The following is a 21829-nucleotide window of genomic DNA, read 5'->3' on the forward strand; positions in this document are numbered from 1 at the left end:
TCCATAGCATTCATCAACTTCTCTCAAATATGTTTTACTTATTTATTTTTGATTGTCTGTTTCTTCTATTAGAATACATGATCCATGAGATCAAGGATTTTTGCCTATTTTGTTCCCAGCAGTGTTCCCAACACCCCCATCACTAAGTGACTCAACAGCTATTTGTTAGATGAATGAAGGAACAGGCACATATCTGGGGTCCTGTGACACGAGAAAACAGCATCAGACCGTGACTTGAAGAAGGTTTCCTACAACTTTCTTCTCACCTCTCAAAGGTTAGTCCTGGAAAAAAAGACTCGAAGCAAATGCCTGGATATTTATATTTCTAAACTTCTACAGAAACAAGATTAAATCTACTCTTGCATGAGAGAACCTCTATGAATCCAATAGATAACAAGGGCAAAAATAAGCATATATTACTTCCATAACAAAAAATGTTTTAAAAAGTGTTTAAAGGTTGGAGATGCACATTTACTCTAGCTCTTAAGGCAAAACCAGTACCAGAGAATGGAAGTTATAGGATCAATCTCGGCATGCTATAGGATACGGACAATATGTATGGATTTCAGCCAGCTATGTTTCAAGATTCCTAGAAAAATTCATAAAGCATTTACTATACAAGTTTTAAATTGCATTAAACACATTTAAATTGCATTTAATACATTTCCATTTATCATACAAGCCTTAAATTTGCAAAAAAAAACCAGTAATAATATTTAAGGCTTTGACATTCTTTTTTAGTTTTTTTTTAACATGCACCAACCATTTGGGTAATTTTTTTTCTTGTGCTCTCTCTCATCTGTCACCTTAATTATTCCTTCCTTCCTTCCATTTTGTGTGCTTTCAAGAAAATGGCTTACCACAATAGAGTAGACAACACTAGAGGTTGACGACTTAAAATTCATTCCTCTCCTTGACCCCTTCCTACTCCCTTGCCTAAGATTTCAAGCAGAAAAGAGGTGCCCATGAGCTCCATGAGGGCAGATCCCACCCCACCAGGAAGGATTCCTTACTGAACCAAGTCAGTCATGGTTATCTTACTCTCCAGACTAGGTCGTTGGAGTGGGCATTCAATCCAGTTTGAGCCAGTGAGGAGTAAGGGAAACTCTACTGAAATTTCCAGAAAAGGTTCTGGTCTCTGACAAAAGGCATGAACCGAGGAATGTAAAAGTCCTCTTTATTCTCTTCCTGACTTGACCATGATCATGGAAAAAAGTGATGCTTGGAGCTATGGCAATCACCTTGTGACTACAAGGCAAAAGCCCAAGGAAGGAAAGCCAATCTCCTGGGACAACACATCTAAAAGCTAGAAAGAACTCTGGCCTCAATGACAAAACAGCTGCCACCAGCTGCTGCCACCAGCTGGGAATCACTGACCTCCAAACTTCTTGTGAGATATTTAAATCTCTTTTCATAAAACCACTGTTAGCTTAAGCCAACTGCAATTTACCTACTACCCAGAGAATTCATTACTGATACCGAGCCTGCTACAGAATAGCTGCTCAATAAAAATGTATTCTATGTAGGAAGGGATGGATCTGATGGTACAGATTTTGCCATTTGAAAAAATAAATTTATTAGACTATTTTGCTAAGTATGCATATTTTCTAAAATACTCATGTAGTCAATTCAATAGAGATTCTTCTCTAAGACCAATATCTGATTTAAGGTTTAAAATGGTTAAAAATGCTATTTTATATGTCAGTAGATGCTCAAATAAATAAATACAAATTAGTAATACTAATAATATTAATAAATGTCATCTCTCATTCATACATTCATTCATTCAGTACACATTAGTGGGAGGCTACTAGGCCAGATGCCTTAGACCCAGAGATGAAAAGACCTAATTCCTAGATTTAAAGATGTGACTGTAGAGTGGGATCTGTTAATTCCATTTTGCAATGCACAAAGTGTGTTTTAATAATAAATTTTAAAATTGACAATAACAGCAATGAGCATTTACTGAATGTTTCCTCTGTGCCAGTCTCCGTGCTAGCCCTTTGTCTGCATGGTCATTCCCACTCCTCATCATCCCCATTTTACAAGTGAGACAACTGGAGGTTAGGGTGGTTTTGTTACTTATTCATGGTCACACAGTGGAAAGCCAGAATGCATATTTAATAAAAGTTAGCTACTGTTATTTTTAACACCAACTGACAAGCGTGGTGGCAGGTGTGGGAAGATTCAAGAGCCACAGTTGACTGCAAGCTCATAAGAAAATGGCACAAGGAGATTATCAGGAAAAAGGAAGCCATCTTAAGCTGTCTCTGCAGAGCTAGAGGCTCCTGATCCAGGAGTGACAGTTCAGGACACCATTCTGTATTTAAAGGAAACATAGGCAGGGTTATTTCTCCCTCCTGAGCTTTAACTTGTAAACCAAACTAGCAGTTGAGCATCTCCAAGGGATGTCCCTTTGGATGCCCCTTAGACCCTCCAACTGAACATGGAATTTGATCTCACACAAGGTACTCAATGTTTGTTGAGTGAATAAAAATTTAGTTGCTGTGGTTGTGTGTGGTAGTTTTAGGTTACAGCGGTTCGCATTCAGGGATTATGTCTGTCTCGTCTGTGCCTGGGGCTGGCCTCAGCTTCAGTGGCTGGTTGGTTTATGGCTTGGTTCCAGCCCTGACTCAGTCTGACCACTGGCTGGGGCAAATGTCTACATGAGAAGAGACCATGTGGCAGGAGGAGAAAAGAGCTCCCCTGAGCCCTGGGAGACTTGGTCTTAAGTCATAGGTGCTGCCGGTGAATCACTTCATCTCTGGGCTTTGGTTCCCTCATCCTAGTTCTTAACCTTTATTTGTACCAAGAACTTCCATGGCAGTCTGGTGAAGCCCATGATCCCTTCTCAGAATAAACTTGTTAAATGCCTAACATAAAATGCAACACCCACTAGGATGGCTACTATTTAAAAAACGCAGTATACCAAGCGTTGGTAAAAATACAGAAAACTTGGAACCCTTATGCATTGCTGGTGGGAATGTAAAATGGTGCAGCCACTGTGGAATACAGTTCGGCAGTTCTTCAAAAAGTTAAACAGAGAATTACCATATTTCTCAGCAATGTCATCCTTGGTATATATCCAAGAAAAATTGAAAGCAGAGGCTCAAATGGATACTCGCATGCCAATGATCATAGCAGCATTACTCATAGTAACCAAAAGGTAGAAACAACCCACGTCCATCAACAGACGAATGGATAAACAAAATGGGTATCTATATCTATATCTATATCTATATCTATATCTATATCTATAGATAGATAGATAGATATAATGGATATCTATCTATCTATATAATGGAATACTATTGAGCCATAAAAATGTTCGGATACACGCTACAACACGGATGAACTTAAAAACATTATACTTAGTGAAAAAAGTCAGACACAAAAGCATGAAAATTATATCACTCCACTTATATGAGGTATCTAGAATAAGCAAGTTCATAGAGACAGGAAGTAAAAAAGAAGTCACTTGGGAAAGGGAGTCACTTCTTAATGGGTACTTTCTGATTGGGATGATGAAAAGTTCTGGACAGTGATGCTGGCTGCATAACAATGGGAATATACTCACTGAATTGTACACTTCAAAATGGTTTAAGATGTTTAATCTTATATATACCTATTACCACAATAAACAAACGGATGAATAAATGTAACGGCTAAGAAAGAGGTCAAGTATTTGAACTACAGTTATCAAGATATTTTAAAAGCTGGAGATATAGTAACAAATGTACTTTTTTTTTTATCAGAAATATTTATTTATTTATATGGTGCACTTAATAGGGTACTATTGCTATTGACATTTCTTTTTCTTTTTTCTCCCAATATATGAAGTTTATTGTCAAATTGGTTTCCATACAACACCCAGTGCTCATCCCAAAAGGTGCTCCCCTCAATACCCATCACCCACCCTCCCCTCCCTCCCACCCCCCATCAACCCTCAGTTTGTTCTCAGTTTTTAAGAGTCTCTTATGCTTTGGCTCTCTCCCACTCTAACCTCCTTTTTTTTTTTCCTTCCTTCCCCTCCCCCATGGGTTTCTGTTAAGTCTCTCAGGATCCACCTAAGAGTGAAAACATATGGTATCTGTCTTTCTCTGTATTTCACTTAGCATCACACTCTCCAGCTCCATCCACGTTGCTACAAAGGGCCATATTTCATTCTTTCTCATTGCCACGTAGTACTCCATTGTGTATATAAACCACAATTTCTTTATCCATTCATCAGTTGATGGACATTTAGGCTCTTTCCATAATTTGGCTATTGTTGAGAGTGCCGCTGGAAACATTGGGGTACAAGTGCCCCTATGCATCAGTACTCCTGTATCCCTTGGGTAAATTCCTAGCAGTGCTATTGCTGGGTCATAGGGTAGGTCTATTTTTAATTTTCTGAGGAACCTCCACACTGTTTTCCAGAGTGGCTGCACCAGTTTGCATTCCCACCAACAGTGCAAGAGGGTTCCCGTTTCTCCACATCCTCTCCAGCATCTATAGTCTCCTGATTTGTTCATTTTGGCCACTCTGACTGGCGTGAGGTGATATCTGAGTGTGGTTTTGATTTGTATTTCCCTGATGAGGAGCGACGTTGAGCATCTTTTCATGTGCCTGTTGGCCATCCGGTTGTCTTCTTTGGAGAAGTGTCTATTCATGTTTTCTGCCCATTTCTTCACTGGGTTATTTGTTTTTCGGGTGTGGAGTTTGGTGAGCTCTTTATAGATTTTGGATACTAGCCCTTTGTCCGATATGTCATTTGCAAATATCTTTTCCCATTCCGTTGGTTGCCTTTTAGTTTTGTTGGTTATTTCCTTTGCTGTGCAGAAGCTTTTTATCTTCATAAGGTCCCAATAGTTCATTTTTGCTTTTAATTCCCTTGCCTTTGGGGATGTGTCGAGTAAGAAATTGCTATGGCTGAGGTCAGAGAGGTCTTTTCCTGCTTTCTCCTCTAGGGTTTTGATGGTTTCCTGTCTCACATTCAGGTCCTTTACCATACAAATGTACTTTAAAACAATTAAATAACAAGGACAAAAGGTGGGCCCACTAACTCATATATCTCAAAGTAGCAATTCATATCAACTGTATTTTGAATTATCTCTGACAACTATAATGTGTCATGAAAATATCTGTGGTCTCTGTTGGTGATACAGTAATGCTACTATTCCTGTGGTTTGTGGTTTTACAATCATAATAGAAGGAAATGCTCAACTGCAGTTAAGAGGTTAGTGAGAAAGCATGTCATTTTTTTCCCCATCCAAAGTAGGGACCCATTGAAGTCTATCCAAAGGCTCTGTGGTGGTCCATGCCCCACCTGCCCACCCATTAAACACCTGTCAACTACATGATCTCTAAACTCTCTCCTAGGTAAACTGGCATGATCTACGAGTGACTTCAGCTTCATCTACATGTCATAAATAAGTTAATATCTCTGACCAGATTTGTCCTTACCTGTAGCTGGGAACTGTGGTAAAATCTACCTCTCAAGGGCTATGCGAGGGAAAGAGAGAGAAGGCAAGCAAAAGGTGCTTTCCAAAACTGTAAAGCCCTCTTATAAGTGCTAGGTGTTATCAGGGAAACCTAAGAATCAATAGAGACATCTTCCCCCCGACCCCACCCCCTGCACACCATCCTCCAGTCTCAATATTCCTTCAGAATTTTGGTATGAGCTTTGTGAACTATGGGAACAAAACACTGAGCACTTTTGTTAAAGAGTACCATGCTCCATATTAAAAGATAGTGTTATGACCTATAATGTATGCCAATAGATTTGAAAATAGAGATGAACTAAGGAAAACACCAATTATCAAAATAGACTCAAGAAGAAATAGAAAGCCCAAACAGACTAGCGACTGTTAAAGAAATTGAATTTGGGGCGCCTGGGTGGCGCAGTCGGTTAAGCGTCCGACTTCAGCCAGGTCACGATCTCGCGGTCCGTGAGTTCGAGCCCCGCGTCAGGCTCTGGGCTGATGGCTCGGAGCCTGGAGCCTGTTTCCGATTCTGTGTCTCCCTCTCTCTCTGCCCCTCCCCCGTTCATGCTCTGTCTCTCTCTGTCCCAAAAATAAATTAAAAAACGTTGAAAAAAAAAGAAATTGAATTTGTTGTGAAATATATCCTCTCTACAGAAGGCACCACCCCGGATGGCTTACGAGTACGTTCTACTAGCTCTTGAGGACTTCTTCTCTCATGGATCCTATATGAATTCCTTCCCAAAGACCCATGCGACCCTAAAGCATGACAGGTAGACCCTCTTGACTCTGCAGTATCATCGGCATCCAAAACCACGCCATCCTGGCACACTATAGATACTCAATGCACACCTGTTTAACAAATGGAATAGGTGATAAAACTGAGGCAAATCATGAAACAAAAAATAACATATTAGAACTAAACGATTTGGGTACAGAAACATAACTAGGTAAAATCAATGGCTTTCCTATTCCTCTGCATTTTGGAGACAAATTCAAGTTTGACTGGACTAGGGGAGTGGAGGAGCCTGCTTCCTTCAGTAGATGGGACAATCACACAGGACAGCCACAGGGAGACAGGCATCTGAGCACAGTATGGACAAATGGTACCTCTAGGAGAAGGGAACACTTCCCTGGCTACCCCAGCAATGAGTCCCAAACTTTTAAGGATTCTGCATCTTTCACTTGGCCTAACATAGCTTGTAATGTGGGGATTCTCAGGACATATTCATTCAGTCAATGGATCCCGTAGACTGGAACAAGTCCTGATGTCAGGCTGGGGAATTAAGAGCTAGAGATGGAAAGCAGCTTCTAGCAGCCTTTGCCAGGTCTGAGCCCCACTGAGCCTTTGCCAGTAAACTGAGATTCCTCCAGTTTACGTTATGGTCCAACCTGACTTTAAAGGCCCCTGAGGCTCATTCTCCCTAGGTTTCTCAAAGCCAAACGCCCCACAGTGTACGTCACCCATCGTGCCTTTCTGAAGGCCCCTCCTGGCTCTGAACCCATGTCGTCAGATGCCTACATTCCTCTTGTTTCTCCCCCCAGACCCTTCCCCTGCATCAGCTCTTTGTACATCTGGCCATCAGCTTCCTCTTTGATGTTCTCACTCCTTGGCTGGCTGCAGCCTTATGATAACTTCTCCCTCCTCCTCCCTTCCCAGCCCCACCATCCTCCGAGCAGCCAAAATACACATGTTGCCCTCCTTTCATCTTCCCCTGTAAATCAGCCTATTCTGGATATATTGAAAGAAGGCTTTTCTGAGCTAGTGGTTCTAATTCTTGGCTTTTGAAAAATCTTATTCGGACTTGGCTTCCCATCCTGGCTATGCTGCATTCATTTCCCATCTGCAGCCCTAGGACGTTGGCTGTCCAACCCACCATGTTTGTCCAACCCGCTTTAAGGACTCAGAAATATCCACATCTCTGAAGTCTTTGAGTGTGCTTCTCCGGTGTAACTCAGCAACAGTTTTATCACAGGAACATGTCAGAGAAGACATGCTGTCCTCCACAAATGAAAGTGAAAAGCAAAGCAACTGGCTGTGAGCTGAACTGCGTCCCCCCACAATTCACTAGTTGAAGTCTTAACCCTAGTACCTCAGAATGTCACTGTATTTGGAGATGGGATCTTTAAAGAGGTAATTAAAGTGAGGTCTTAGGCTGGGCTCTAATCTAATACGACTGGCATCCTTATAAGAAGAGGAGATTTGGGGGCACCTGGGTGGCTCAGTCAATTAAGCATCTGACTCTTGATTTTGGCTTATGATCTCGCAGTTTGCAGAATCGAACCCCAAGTCAGGCTTGGCGCGGAGCATGGAGGCTACTTGGGATTCTCTCCCCCTCTGCCCTTCTTCCCTGCTCGAGTGTGCCTGTTCTCTCTCTCTCTAAAATAAAAAATAAAAATGAAAAAAAAAGAAGAGGAAATGTAGGTGTAGACAGGTACAGAGGGAAGAGCAGGTGAGGACACCAGGAAATGGCAGCTAGCTGCAAGCCTAGGAAGGAAGCCTTAGAAAAAACCGACACCTTGCCAACCTTGATCTTGGACTTCTAGCCTCCAGAAAGGTGAGAAAATAAATGTCTAGCATTTAAGCCACCCAGTGTATGGGACTTTGTTATGGCAGACCTAACAAACTAATACACAACTCAAGTCTCCATAATATTTCCTCTCCAGAATAAATGAAATGTTTATAGGTTGATCATTCAAGGAAACTTTTTGAAACAGCTCCTCTTGCTATTTTCAGTACCTAGTGGTCATTAAATATTTAAGTGTGAATTTTTTTAAGTAAAGATGATTATTGTTTATAATCATTTCAAAAGAATAGAAAACATTCTTTTAATATTTTCAGTGGGGACAGGAAGATATATAAAGCATGTTATCAAATATGCAAATGACTCTAAATTGCTACGTTAAGAAAGAAAAAGATATGACTCAAAAATGAGGAACTGAAATGAAGAAGATAAAATCTAGCACAAAAAAAGCGAAGTATCCCACTTATGTTAAAAACACCTGCTATATGTCAGCTACTAAGCCAAGTGTACTAAAGGTCTAGTCCTAATAACTGACTACAAGCCCTCCGTGAATTAACCAAAAAAGCGAACACAATTAACCTGTAATCATTCTTTTCATTCATTCAGTTACCATTGCCAGAAGTGAAACTCAGGGATTCAACAAATTGTATGTTGCCAGTCACTAAAAATTTCTCAGTTTCTCCCTTGTTTAAACTATGTGCTTGGAAAGGCTCCTAAGGCAGATTGTTCTTGGAAAGCAAATATTTAGCTTTTTTTTTTTTTTTTTTAAATAGGGAAGAAAGTCCTTATCTTCCAGTTCATTTCCTAATTCCACAGGCAACTCCATAGAATCTTGGAATGTGAGGGTTTGCCGAGGAGAGGTTTATTTAAGCTTCTACACCCAAGGCTTCGAACATCCCTGAAGCCTGAGGAGGCAAGTTGTTTCCTTCCTGGAATAATCTGGTGGCTACAAAACTTCATATGAAAGAAAAATCTGTGTCCTTGAAAGCACAAGTGTTTGGTTCTGCATCTCCTCTTCAAGGTCTTAATAACAAGTCTGGACTCATCCATAACAGCCTTCAGAGAGCCCTTCTGCAACTTCTATTTGTTCAAGCTAAACTTTCTCAAGTCTTTCAAATGTTTTCCACATGCCCTAGCTTCAGAAACCTTCACCAGCCCTGTGGCTCCTCTCTAAAAATGCCTCTTTGCTCATTTGTTAGTTCATTTACTCTTCTCTAGGTATCTACCAAGTGCCTGTTGTGTTCCTGGCACGTTACTAATCACTGCCAATACAACATAGACAATGAAGCAGGCAATCGCTGTACAGGCTGTAAGTGCTGTGCTGAGACATATGGCATGCTGGGGGAATGCATTGTTGGGGTATTAAATGCCAACCTAAAAGACTGGGAATGCTTCCAGTGAGTCCTAAAAGATGAGTCCAATTCGGTTGGATAAAAGAGAAGAGGCAGGGTTGCAGAAAAGGGTTTGAGCAGAGGAAAAGGTAAATTGTATTCTCATATTCTACCTCTGCCGCTCAATGGTTACATGACTTTGAGCAAGCCATTTAGCCTCTGTAAGCTTCAGTGTCTTCATCTGTAAAATGGGAATAATAATACCATGCAGAATAAACTGGGAACTACCTAGTACAGTGCCTGACACATAGTAGATGACCCCCCCCACCCCAAAAAAGATAGACCTCATTATCATTACTTTATTATCGTCAGTGAGGGAGACCTGGGACGTGATTGGCCAGAGGGGTAAGACTGTATGGCTTGCCTTTCCAAGAGGACAAGCCATCAAAGAGAAAAGAAGAGTGGCTATGTCAGTCACAGAGAGGGATGTTCCCCGCCGTGATCCCCATGCATGCACACTGCAGCTGCCAAACAGATGGGCAAGCTGAGGATAGAACATCCTGGAACTGAAGAAGGAAATGAGGGAGGGTGGGAAAGATTTAAGAGGGAGAGATAAAGGAGAGTTACGGAAGAAGAAGGGGATAAAGAATCTAAGAGAAGAGAAAGGAAGAAAGAAGGAGAGAGAGAGAATCTGTAGGAGAAAAAAAAAATCATTGTTTTCCCCATTGGCTAGGAAAGCTTTTAACTTTGTAGCTTATTGGAAGTCACATACTGTGCTTAAAAAAAAAAAAAATTCTGGGGCGCCTGGGTGGCTCAGTCGGTTGAGCGTCCGACTTCGGCTCAGGTCATGATCTCACGGTCCGTGAGTTCAAGCCCCGCGTCGGGCTCTGGGCTGACAGCTCAGAGCCTGGAGCCCGTTTCAGATTCTGTGTCTCCCTCTCTCTGCCCCTCCCCTGTTCATGCTCTGTCTCTCTCTGTCTCAAAAATAAATAAACGTTAAAAAGAAATTTTTTTTAAAAATTCTTCCAATGTTAATTACAAGATAGGAATGAGGAATTCAGTTTATGCAGTTTATTAAACACGAGTGATAACAGAGACATTAGTTTATATATAAAACAGAGCAGAGGCATGAAGAGATGCATTTAAAGATCTTTTTTTAAACGTTTATTCATTTTTGGTAGAGAGAGACAGAGTGAGAGAGGAGGAGGGGCAGAGAGCGAGGGAGACACAGAATCTGAAGCAGGCTCTGGGCTCTGAGCTGTCAGCACGGAGCCTGACGTGGGGCTGGAACTCACGAACCGTGAGATCGTGACCTGAGCCGAAGTCGGACGCTTAAGCCTGACTGAATCACCCAGGCGCCCCAAGCGAGGCATTTTATGCCTCTGGGCTGAGCAGCAGCCATGACAGCCTCTCCACTGAGTCCTTGATTCCAGCTGCAGTTGTAAAGCAGAGGATGCTGTGGAGGGCTGAAGAGGGGGGTGTGATTTTACTTCAAAGGATTTTATTTTTGAAAAGCCTTTGCTATAGTTAAAACAATTTGATTAGCTCTACGCATTAACCTTCAGTATAATTAGTTCTGATGACAAAGACACACACCAGCCGCTTGATGGTTCAGATGTGTGCTAATCACTCTGCTGTAAGAGGCCGGCTCCCAATGCAGGCTGGGGGCCCACCTTTGCCAACTCCCCACCCCGGGGTAGAAAATCGCCAGCAGCTTATTTTCAAAGCTTCAGAAGGGGTGGGCCCAGCCCACAGTTTATTCTCTCCAACTGCAGTTTCTTAGCAGAGGTTACTCATCCTGCAATGTTTCTGGCTCATGCCCCACAGCATCTCCTCCTTAAGATCTTTGCCTCCTGCCCATCCCCCCACCCCACCCCACCTTCTAGATTTCTGTTCTACAGTGGTTCTCAAATGGAGATCTCCAGAAATGCGCCCAACTCAGACCTACTGAATCAAATACTCTGGGCTCAGGGACCAGTAGTCTGTGTTCTAACAAGCCTTTCAGGAGCTTCTGATGTGCAATGAAGTTTGAGAACCACTGTTCTGCTGCCTGATCCCAGTGCCCCCTTACCCCCTTGCCTGATCCTACTGCCTGATCTCACTGCCCCCAGCCCCCCACCCCCTACCTGATCTCACTGCCCCCACCCCCCACCCCCTGCCTGATCTCACTGCCCCCATCCCCCACCCCCTGCCTGATCTCATTGCCTCACCCGACCCCCTTGCCTGCTCCTATTGCCCCCAACACCCCTGCCTGATCCTACCTCCCCACCTCTGCTCCCAGCGCAATCCTACTGTCCCCTCTACCTCTCTGCCTGACCCTACTACTCTATCCCACCCCTCTGCCTAATACTGCTGTTTCATCCCCTCTCCCACCCCCCCACTTGATTCTACTGCCCCACCTCTTCTGTCTCCAAACTTCTGCCCCCTCAGTCTCCAGAATATGGCTCCGCCTTGGCTCTCCCACCTGGAGAAAGTGGAAGAAAGCCAAGGATCGAAGTGGGCGTTTCACCACAAGAGCCAGAGAAGGAGCGTCTGGGAGGCCCAGAATCAGTGATGTCACCACACCTTAGATGAGACATGAAGATCACGGACTTCAACCACCTCCCTTTGTAGATGAACAGACTGCAGGACAGGGCGACTTGCCCAGTGTCACTTGCTAAGTAGAAGTGGAACCAAGACCAGAAGCATCCAAACGGGGATGAAATCAGCCATCTGTGCATCTCATCCTCTCAGTCGTTCAACAAGCACTGAGCTTTCCCGAGGACAGGACGGACCAGTGCAGGCCTTGAGGTCCGCAGACCTCGGGGTAACTGACAGAAGCAGCAGCACCTCCAAATGCAGATGGGCATTTCATGGCCTGCTCAAAAACTCCTGGTCAGTGAGCAAGCTCGAGGGTGAGGTGCCCTCTTCTTTGTTCAAACACATATCTTCCCCTGAGCTGCGCATCTTCTCCCTAAGAGGGGTGGCAGTGGGCACCTTTTCTTTCTGGGTTTGCAGAAGCCTTGACAAGTTTGCCAAATCGCTTAACTTCTCTGAGCCTGGGCTTCCTCTTCTGCAAATGAGATAAGCCAGTAACCACCTTGCAGTGTTTTATCTCTTTTCTCTCGGATTAAATGAGCTAGCAGGTCCCAACTCACAGCAGGGGCTCAGTAAATGAGAGTAGCCTCCAGAGGTGCTGTGAGACGTGAGAAACAGTCTTTATCTTCAAAGGTTTGTAGTCTAGCGGTAAAAACAAGTACAAAAATAACTAGAATAGGAATCCATCTTGAGTGGGTGCCACTATTACCCCCGGAAATACAAGGCAGATGGGGTTGACACCTTGGGAGAGGACCTGCGGTGTCTGTGGCCGAGGCCAAGAGGGTCCCACCTGGTTGGGAGAGGGAAGAGCTGGCCCTGGATGATGCACAGGCCTCCGCTAAGGGAAGATATTCCAGGTAGAAGAAAGAGAGTGTACAAAGCCCCTGAAAGCACAGGGAATGAGACACAAGTTCAAATCGTGATAAGGTGGCTTCAGGGCATGTAGGATTTGTGGCCTCAATGGGTCTGTCACTTGAGGAGCCAAAAGCTCTGATGGCCTCTGGCATGTGCTTTTCCTCCCTCACTGAGAGTGCCAACACTTGTCAATTAGGAGGATTGTTTTAGGATGTGGAAATTCATTTACTGGCAGCCAACACTTGAAAATGTGAATAATTATCAACGTAGGCAAAAACTGCCATTGGCAACAGAGAGTAGGACATTCTTACACTTAATTCTCTTGGCCAGCCAATTCCTTCGGTCATGCGGCTAATTTAGGAGGTTTCGGGTCCTTATATGAAACACATTGCATTTTTACTAATATTTTGATGTCAGATTTAATTGGAAATGTGTGCAAAGATGGAAGTAAGTCCCTTATAAGTACTGTGACTGCCAAGGAACAGAACTTGGGGCTGTATGCTATGAGTTCTTAGACTGTCTTCATTAGCTTTATTTTTAACTGGTAAGTTAACTGTTGTTAAATTTCACTGAATTCTGTAGCCTGTACCCCTGAACACCTCTGACCCCTGGAATTTTCCCTAGCAGAGCGTGTGCGTGTGTGTGCACGTGTGTGCGTTCGCTGGGGGAGTGGTGGTTCAGCTCCCACCACCTGTTAACCGTACTATGGGGCTAGCCTCCTTTAGAGGCTCTGCCTCCCACTTGTCTCTTAAAACATAAACGTGAATTCCGTGTGTACTACTGATGTGAAGGGGAATCTATCACAAGGAAAGGAAAAGGTTTCGAGGTTAGTTAGCAGAAATAAAATGGGCTACATTGGTAAACTGAGAGAAGAATGCACGTGTCAACAAGACCTTGTAAAAGACAAAAGAGGGAGAGCCAGCTGGCAGAAGTGTAGACAGTTTGTGTACTCTTGCTCTAGGAGTAAGGAGAGTCAAGAGTACAGTGGGTTAAGGTTTCCAAAAAGGCTGATATGAATCCAGTGGTTGTCCTGGCAACAGGTCCACCCCCCTCCCCCAAGTAATAAAGAGAAAAAATGTGCACATGCAAGACAGAGGTAGTTCGGGTGGAGGCAACATGACCTCTGGTTAGGCCCCTCCTTGAAGGGGGCCTAAGGAGGAGGTGGGGAGTTTGGGAGGGGATGTGGGCCACTGATAAAGGAGGAGTACAGAGGGGAAGATTCTGGAGGCTTCCGCCGGCTTATTCTCTGGGTACGGCCCATCCTGCAGCTCCAATTCCACCTGCAGGCATTGTTGCCTGGAGGGGACTTGGGGCTAGAGAATGTGTTCTGTCATTTTCTGGTGGCCTAGGCAAGTATAGGCTCTCCCTGCCCTTTGCCACAGCCCACGAGGACTGAGACTGTCCAGATGGCACAGTGAATGGACAGGGAGTCAGCAGTGATCACCATTGTTGCCTGGTTAAAGTCTCCCAGGCATTCCCACCCCTGCCCTAAGTGATTTGGTTCCCTCCCCCAGGCTGTCTCCAGCTCAGACCACCCACCTCACAAGCATGGCGGTCTCCAGTGCCTGACCAGGTCCCACCTCCACGCTCCAGCCTCACTCCTCCCCCCTGCCCGCTCAGATCCTCAGGGAGGATCTCCACCTTCACTAGGAATGCAGCCCTGAACCAGCTGTTTGCAAAGTGTGGTCTGGGGACCCGTAAGGGTCCCTGAGAGCACTTCAAAGGGTCCATGAGGTCAGAACTATATCCATAATAGCACTAATGTTTGCCTTTTATATTCTTATTCTCTCACGATTATATAGAGTGCAAAAAGTTTACTGATGTGGTTTTAGGTTCTGCAACTAAGCTTTAAGAAACCATCATTTGTCAAGTTTTGGTGTCATATCAAAGAAGAATATCCACGATTATCTGAAAAGGCTATTAGAATGCTTTTCCTAACATGGACAAAACTAGAAGGTATTGTGCTGAGTGAAATAAGTCAGTCAGAGAAAGACAGGTATCATGTTTTCACTCATGTGTGGATCTTGAGACACTTAACAGAAGACCAGGGGGAAAGGGAAGGGGGAAAAATAGGGAGGCAAACCATAAGAGACTCTTGAATACAGAGAACAATCTGAGGGTTGGTGGGGGAACGGAAGAGAGGGGAAAATGGGTGATGGGCATTGAGAAGGGATGGTCGGGATGAGCACTGAGTGTTGTATGTAGGCGATGAATCATGGGAGTCTACCCTAGAAACCAAGAGCACACTTTACACACTGTATGTTAGCCAATTTGACAATAAATTATATTTAAAAAAAAAAGAATGCTTTTCCTTTGTCAGACTACATATCTGTGTGAGGCCATATTTTCTTCATGTAGTCCAACCAAAACAACATTTCATGACAGACTAGATGAGGTGAGAATCCAGCTGCCTTTGATTAAGCCAGACATTAGGGGTGCTTGGGTGGCTCAGTCAGTTAAGCATCCAACTTCGGCCCAGGTCATGATCTCACTGCTCGTGGGTTCAAGCCCCGCATTGGGCTCTGTGCTGACAGCTCAGAGCCTGGACCCTGCTTCAGATTCTGTGTCTCCCTCTCTCTCTGCCCCTCCCCTGCTCATGCTTTTTCTCTCTCTCTCAAAAATAAATAAACATTAAATTTTTTTTAAAAAGCCAGACATTAAATTGGTTTATAAAAATGTAGAACAGTGCTGTTCTTCTCACTATTTTTTTTAATTTAGAAAATGTCATTTTTTTATACTAGTATTTTATGTTATGGCTTATGTTGGGGGTTTATTTTGTTTTTAATTAATGAATTAACTAAGTAAAATATTTTTTAAGTGTTTATTTTTAAGTGTTTATTACATGTCTGTCTGCCCCACTACTTCCTAATGGCAGTTGTTCTTTCTAAAGCCCCCACATCTGCCAAGCAGCAGAAACTCCAGATGGATGAATGAAGTACGGGAGGAGCCTACGTGGTCACACATCACCACTGATTACCACCTGAGCAGCCTGGAAACATGCACAGGAGGGGCAGATAAATACTGCATTATTTTTTTTTTTAATTGGCTCAAGCTGTTACTGGAACCCTGACTTGAATTTAGACATAAAATATAAACTTCTCTTTAAAAAAATCAGAAAGCCCAAATGAAGAATTTACCCTAAGAAACAATTCTGTTTCTCTGTTAAACTTGCACGGACCACCCTTGCAAGTAAGCAGCTAGTGAAATACAGCATGCAGTGCATACCATAACTACAGCCAAAATGATTTGCCACAGAAGTGAAATGTGCCTGGGCAATGTTTAGAACATAAAAAACAAAAAATCGAGAAAAGCAAACGCCCATAAAATGTCAGACACCATATGGGGCGCTTGGGTGGCTCAGTCGGATAAGCGACCGACTTCGGCTCAGGTCATGATCTCACCATTTGTGGGTTTGAGCCCCGCGTCGGGTTCTGTGCTGACAGCTCAGGGCCTGGAGCCTGTTTCGGATTCTTTGTCTCCCTCTCTCCCCCTCCCTTGCTCATGCTCTCTCTCTCTCTCCCAAAAATAAATAAATAAAATTAAAAAAATTTTTTTTAAATGTCAGACATCATATTTTAAGAATGAAGAGAAGGTCACATGACCAGGGCAAGGACTACAACGAATGTGGCTTCTGTATCTTCGTTCTCTGTCAAAGGAGAACAAAAGCAGGTGACACACGAGGACCCAGGCCAAAGTTGTGGTGTTTGCCCTTCCGGCTTCATGACTCTCACTGAACCACGTTCACGAGTCAAGCAGCCCTCTGGAGCGTCCGGGAGTAGCCACTGGCCACTCTCTGGGGTGGGGACATGTGCCATGCTCCATCCTCCTCCATGTCCCTGGCGCATTCTCCGGCAAAATGAGAAACAGGAGGCAAAACTGGATGTGGGGTTGATGCCTTTGGCAAAACAGGACGCCGTCTCTTGTGTCAGAAGACAAGGGGTTTCTACGTCAGAGCCTGAACTTAGGGTGAAGGAGAGGACAGTGAGTGCTGACAACTAGGGAAGACCCAGTGTGTGTGTGGCTGGGGATGGGGAGGAGGCATTTAGGGCTGAGAGGAAGATGCTTTTCCAGGTAAGTGTGTGGTGGCTCATATTGAAAGCCCCGTCAGAAACCTAACTGCTGGTGATCTAGGGGTCAGGTATTTTCCACTCTCTCTCTCTCTCTTCCTCCGTGTGTGTGTGTGTGTGAGTGTGTGTATAGCTATAGATATATGGATATATGGATATCTAGGTACAGATATCTATATAGATAGACAGATGGACAGGTATATTTGTCATCTTGAAATTGTTTTTAAAAAGCCCTTCAGTGTAGTAAACATCCTCCAGTCCTTGCCATTTTTGCAAAAGTCTTACGTTTAAGTCACTATGGAGATGGAGATTCTCAGAAGACTAAAGACATGGAAGGCCCAGAATCAGGGGGCCATCATTCAGTTAACATGAGTGAGGATTCCAACCTCTCAAAACAAAGTTTTTTTGGGTTCCCCCTGGTCTCTGATTATAATTTTGAATGCTGAGGCTACCAGTCAATAGGGTAGTTCTCTCAATGGACTTCGTAGGGAGTCCGATTCTGTCAGCTGGCCCACAAGCTATAAAACACAGTTTCAGAGAACGACTTCGTAAAATGACAGTTGTGGTTAAACTACCATTCATGGCATACCTACAATTTACATGTATTACCTTATTTTCTCCTCACAAAAATATTCCGAGGTCAGCATTAATATTCCCATTCTATGGATGAGGAAACTGAACCTCAGAGAGACAACACTGGCTAAGTATACACATCTGGTAAGTACCAGAGCCAGGACTTGAACCCAGGTCTATGCCAAAACCCACTCCCTTTCCACCGGCCAACCTTCCTATTGCTTCCACACCCTGGGCTTCCCAGAGCCCGTGTTTACAACCAGATTCATTTATCCATATCTATGTGTTTTCATGACCTTTTCCTTCTCTTGGAGAAAGAGGAAGATTCACCTGAAGAAAACGTGTTTGCAACAGAAGCCCAACATTTTCTATTCCTAATATCTTGATCTGGCTCACAGTGCCCTCACCTCTCTTCTGTGGCCGCTCCCACCTCCCACAAGCCGGCCTGCTCTTTTCCCCATGCTGCCATGCAGATAAGCTGAACAGATCCAATAAAAAACTCCTATCACACCCCTGTCCAGATAAGTACACCAGGACCTTTTCAGATCTTTTCCTTGTGTATTGGAGAAAAGTCGTGAACCTCAGATTAAACGGAAGGCCTTGAAATAGAAGGGTGTGATTTCATTTGGAAAACCCCATGCACCCATTGCCTATGAGATCTGCTCCCCACCCCTCCCCACACACCCAGCAGGAGTCCCAGGGAGGAGCTTCCCGACTGACGTGTGTCCACCTCCTAGCCTGGACGTCTGCCCTCAACCACCTCTTCCCTCCTGCTTCAGTGACAGAGGCATCGACACTCACCCAGGAGGGCCGTCTGGGGGTGAGTCCGAGCGTGTCTCCCTCTGGACACGGACCTCGAGGGAGGCCGCTCCCTGGCCTCAACAGGGAGGAGAAGGAGGATCTGTCCGAGGACCAGCAGAAAGCAGCCCACCAGCATCTTCTCCATCTTCAAGAAGAGGAAGAGGGGCAAGGCTGTGACAAATACAAGAAAAGGAGAGAGCAGGGTGAGATTTCCAGAAATCCTTGAATTCTAGGTGCTATAGACCCGCCGTTTCACCTTTTCAGTGTCAGACATGCCACTTGTCTTTAAAATGCCATTCGTGGGGCGCCTGGGTGGCTCAGTCGGTTGAGCTTCTGACTTCAGCTCAGGTCATGATCTCACGGTCTGTGAGTTCGAGCCCCGCATCATGCTCTGTGCTGACAGCTCAGAGCCTGGAGCCTGTTTCAGGGTCTGTGTCTCCCTCTCTCTCTGACCCTACCCCTCATGCTCTTCTCTGTCTCAAAAATAAATAAGCATTAAAAATTTTTAAAATAAAAAATAAAAAAAATAAAATGCCATTTGTGGGGGTGCCTGGGTGGCTCAGTCAGTTAAGCATCCGACTCTTGATTTCAGCTTAGGTCATGATCTCATGGTTTGTAAGACTGAGCCCCGAGTCGGGCTCTGCGCTGACAGTGTGGAGCCTGCTTGGGATTCTCTCTCTCTCCCTCTCTCTCTGTCCCTCCCCCACTCTTGCTCTTTCAAAATAAATAAATAAACTTTTAACAATGCCATTTATGTGTTTGATCCTTAAGAACTCTAGCAACTTCCATTAGTAGGTCCTTGGATACTCTGATGGCATGCATACTAAAATTTTTCATCACTTTTGTATCTGTAAGACCGAATGGAAAACTTGAGGGGAAAAATACATATATCTACTGAAGTTTCTCCTCAATTAAGTTTATTATCAATTATTTATAATCACATTCTACATCTTGGATTTGAAAAAGGAAAAACTAGGGGTGCCTGAGTGGCTTAGTCTGTTAGGCATCCACCTCTCGGTTGCGGCTCAGGTCACGATCTCATGGTTCATGGGATTGAGCCCCACGTCAGACACTGGGCAGCTCAGAGCCTGCTTGGGATTCTCTCTCTCCTTCTCTCTCTGTCCCTCCCTCACTCACACGGGCACACACACGCTTTCTCTCTTTCTCTCTCTCTCAAATAAACTAAAAAAAGTTTTAAGAAAAAGGAAAAATTATATCTGAACATTACAAGTAACATTATTCCTTCAGTCTAATAACAGTGGATGGCACAAATTAATATATATAAATTTCCCAAGGAAATCATATATGGCTGGCCTCACGTAGCACTGCAGAGTGAGCTTCCTAGCCTCCCTGCCTCCCACACACATCTATTAAGAGGCAGCATGGTGTAGTGCTTAAAGGCTTGGACTCTGGCATAGAACTTCCTGGCTTTATGCCTTGACTCTGACGCTCACTAACTGTGTATGACCTTGGGCAAGCTACTTAACCTCCCAAGCTTTATGCGAAGATGCGGTAATACTAGTTAATTGAGTGAGTTGATACACATAACTAAAGCATTGAGAATAGTGCCTGGCACCCATGGAGAGGTGGGGACAAGCAAAGGAGCAAAGGGGCTGGGGGACCAGAGAAGAATAGGATCAAACCCAATTTGAGCATGAAGCTCTCAGATGCATAAGGAATTTTAACCCTGAGTTGAGTTTCAGGTATCCACAGGAGCAAGGGGTCCTTCAAACCAGAGGGGCACTGTCTCTACCAAAATAGCACTGCCTTTACCCATTTTCTGTATTGGTGCCGGAGGCCAGCTGGTATAAAGGCTTAGAAGGATTCTAAGCAGGACAGTGAGAGGGTCACAACCAGGTTTTCGCAGGATGGCCAATCTCAGTGCTTCACACGAGATGAGAAAGGTACTTGGCCACATGGTGAATGGTGTCAAGACTGTTCAGCCTGGAAAAACCTCATGGAGAAGGCAGTGTCCTGGAACTAGGTTTAAATTTATCCTCCCATTTTCTATGTGTAGAGTAAGTATCATAGCAATTTATTAATTTATATAAATTAGGTGGGGAGGAGGGAATATTTAAGGAGGAACAATAATTCAGTAACATCATCTGCATGTAAAATCTTTACTAAGTCCTCATCTTGTGCTTGGCGATTTCACCCAACTGACTTCATTTAATTCTCACACCTGTCTTGTAGAAATCAGGATTATTACTTCTGCTTTTTGGAGATGAGGAAACTGAGGCTCAGAGAAGCTCAGCAATTTGATCAAGGTCATGCAGCTAAAATAAGTGGCAAGCAGAGATTCAAACCCAGGGTAAGAAGGCCAATTACCAATTCTCTGATTAACAGAAAACTCAATTAGCTGCAAGTCAAGTCCCCAGAAGTCAATTCATGAAACGGCATAGCTATCTTCTCGTCAGAGGCAGGAAGAGGGCAGGGCCAGGGCAAGGACAGTTTCCCAAAACTTAAAAAAAAAAAAAAAAAAAAAAAAAAACCCAGTAATTTAGTGAATTGCTTTCAGGAACTGACCTGGAGATAAACCCAAGCCTGTGAACCTTCAAAGTCCACAGTTTTTCACACTTGCTGTATAGAGCTAGCTCACTTTTCACTACGCATTAAATTTATTTTAAAAATAGCAAATGTTTATTCAGTGCTTACTATTTGCCAGGCACTGGGCCAAATGCTTAAAATGTATTAAGTCATTAATTCTTACAGTAACTCAGAGAAGTTAAGTAATTTGCCAAAGGTTATACAGCTGATAAAGCAGTGAAGCTTCAGAGAATACTGGCTCATTACTGATAACTACTACCCCCAACTTTTTAAATAAATTAAACTCTTTACTAGATTGGTCCCTTTTCATAACTTAAAAAAAAAACATTTTTTTCAATGTTTATTTATTTTTGAGAGACAGAGAGAGACAGAGCATGAGTAGGGAAGGGGCAGACAGAGAGGGAGACACAGAATTCAAAGCAGGCTCCAGGCTCCAGGCTCTGAGCTGTCTGCACAGAGCCCGATGCGGGGCTCAGACCCACAAATTGTGAGATCATGACCTGAGCCAAAGTCGGACACTCAACCGACTGAGCCACCCAGGTGCCCCTCCCTTTTCATAACTTTAACTGTAGGATTCCTTCTGAGAAAAGGAAGAAAACCTGGATTTTGCCTCTTTCTCTGGTCTTAAACCTACTATTTACTTTCAAGGTTCCTGGATACTTATCATATTTTATATGACATTATTAGTGTGTTATGTTATTTATATGTGATTTATTATTTTAATGTTCTCTCCTTCCTCCAAACTGACCAAATACAAAGTCCACCTTCATTTATTTCAAAATATATACAACAAGTTCTCAAAGCCCACTTCCAACCTGACATATTTGCTCTCAAATCCAAACATTTGCACACATCCAAGATGTGATGAATAATTATCATTTTCAAGAAAACAGTACCATTTCACGTGGTCGGGTTTACTGCTGATTTCAAGAAGTGTTTGTGTTTTCAGGTCCCCATTATTAACCAAAAGGCACTAAGAGTAGGTGAAGGGTAGGGAGTTAAAAATCAGTAGAACTTGGGGTGCCCGGCTGGCTCAGTCAGTAGAGCATATGACTCTTGATCTCAGAGTCATGAGTTCAAGCCCCAAGTTG

The 21829-nt window shown here is 43.8% G+C and overlaps 1 protein-coding gene across 2 annotated transcripts in view; it reads right to left on the reverse strand.

Annotated features, from left to right (window-relative positions):
- The window catches only part of MATN2 (matrilin 2), a 134272-nt gene that overhangs the window by 101741 nt on the left and 10702 nt on the right, over positions 1-21829 (reverse strand). For both annotated transcript variants that reach the window (XM_049633050.1, XM_049633049.1), the window contains exon 2: positions 18192-18362. In XM_049633050.1, the coding sequence (XP_049489007.1) occupies positions 18192-18336 (145 nt within the window). In that variant the 5' untranslated portion in view covers positions 18337-18362. The remainder of the gene's footprint in view (positions 1-18191; positions 18363-21829) is intronic.

Source organism: Panthera uncia, chromosome F2 (assembly GCF_023721935.1).
Source record: "Panthera uncia isolate 11264 chromosome F2, Puncia_PCG_1.0, whole genome shotgun sequence".
NCBI classification, from domain to species: domain Eukaryota; kingdom Metazoa; phylum Chordata; class Mammalia; order Carnivora; family Felidae; genus Panthera; species Panthera uncia.